We start from the raw sequence: 795 nt of genomic DNA, 5'->3' as shown, positions 1-795 counted from the left end.
TTTCGTGACGTTATGGCCATTAAGTATCCAATTGCCCTGGTCAAGTCGAAGTAAACAAAGCCATTATTCCCAGTGAGTATAAAATCTGATAATGATAAACTTTTATAAATACAATAATTTATTTTGGCCAATTTAGCTTGTCAAGTCGCGAACTGTCAAAGATACACAAGAAATTGAAAGCGTGTCAAACGACTTCTATAATTCGAGTATGTTAATGATTTCAAATATGATAATAATGAATAAATTGTTATATTTAGTTTGCTTCGACAGACGCTCCTACTCGAAATCTAAAGTGTATTGACATGGTCAAGAAATCAAATTTCAATAGTGATCCATTTTTGAAAAGTTTTGGCGTACAAATTAAAGCGGAACCAATGATTGTTGATGGACGAGTCTTGCCTCCGCCTAGGTTGGAATATGGTAAAGGAAATGGAGGACGTGTAAATAATAATTATTCATATCATTCATTTTGAAAAATATTTGTTTCATAATTTTTCTCATATGTTTAGCAAATAATTCTTACACCAAAAGATGGAGCATGGAATTCGAATGAATTTAAATTTTTTGAATCTGCTTATTGTGAATCATTTGGATTTGTATCGTTTCTACCACCACATAAAGCATCAATGTTACAGTGAGTATTGCAAAATTTCATTAATAAATCATATTAGCTTTGTTGATTATTTGCTTGATTTTTAGGGAATTTTGTCTGCAAATAAACAAAAACATGTCGTAGTACAGGAATTGAAATGCCGGACAGCCCAAAATTTTATGAACAAGCGCGGAAAAATGATA

General features: G+C 31.4%; 1 protein-coding gene across 1 annotated transcript; it reads left to right on the top strand.

Moving 5' to 3' along the window:
• The first annotated feature begins 12 nt into the window (after positions 1-12).
• Tsp_15236 (putative protein tag-76) lies at positions 13-638 on the top strand. The gene is made up of 4 exons (XM_003367370.1): positions 13-50; positions 137-206; positions 258-440; positions 510-638. The coding sequence occupies exons 1-4, from the start codon at positions 13-15 to the stop codon at positions 636-638; spliced, it is 420 nt and encodes a 139-aa protein (XP_003367418.1).
• Positions 639-795: the final 157 nt, after the last annotated feature.

This window comes from Trichinella spiralis, assembly GCF_000181795.1.
Source record: "Trichinella spiralis strain ISS 195 chromosome Unknown Scfld4395, whole genome shotgun sequence".
Lineage (NCBI taxonomy): Eukaryota > Metazoa > Nematoda > Enoplea > Trichinellida > Trichinellidae > Trichinella > Trichinella spiralis.
This window is presented reverse-complemented; position numbering and strand designations above follow the sequence as displayed.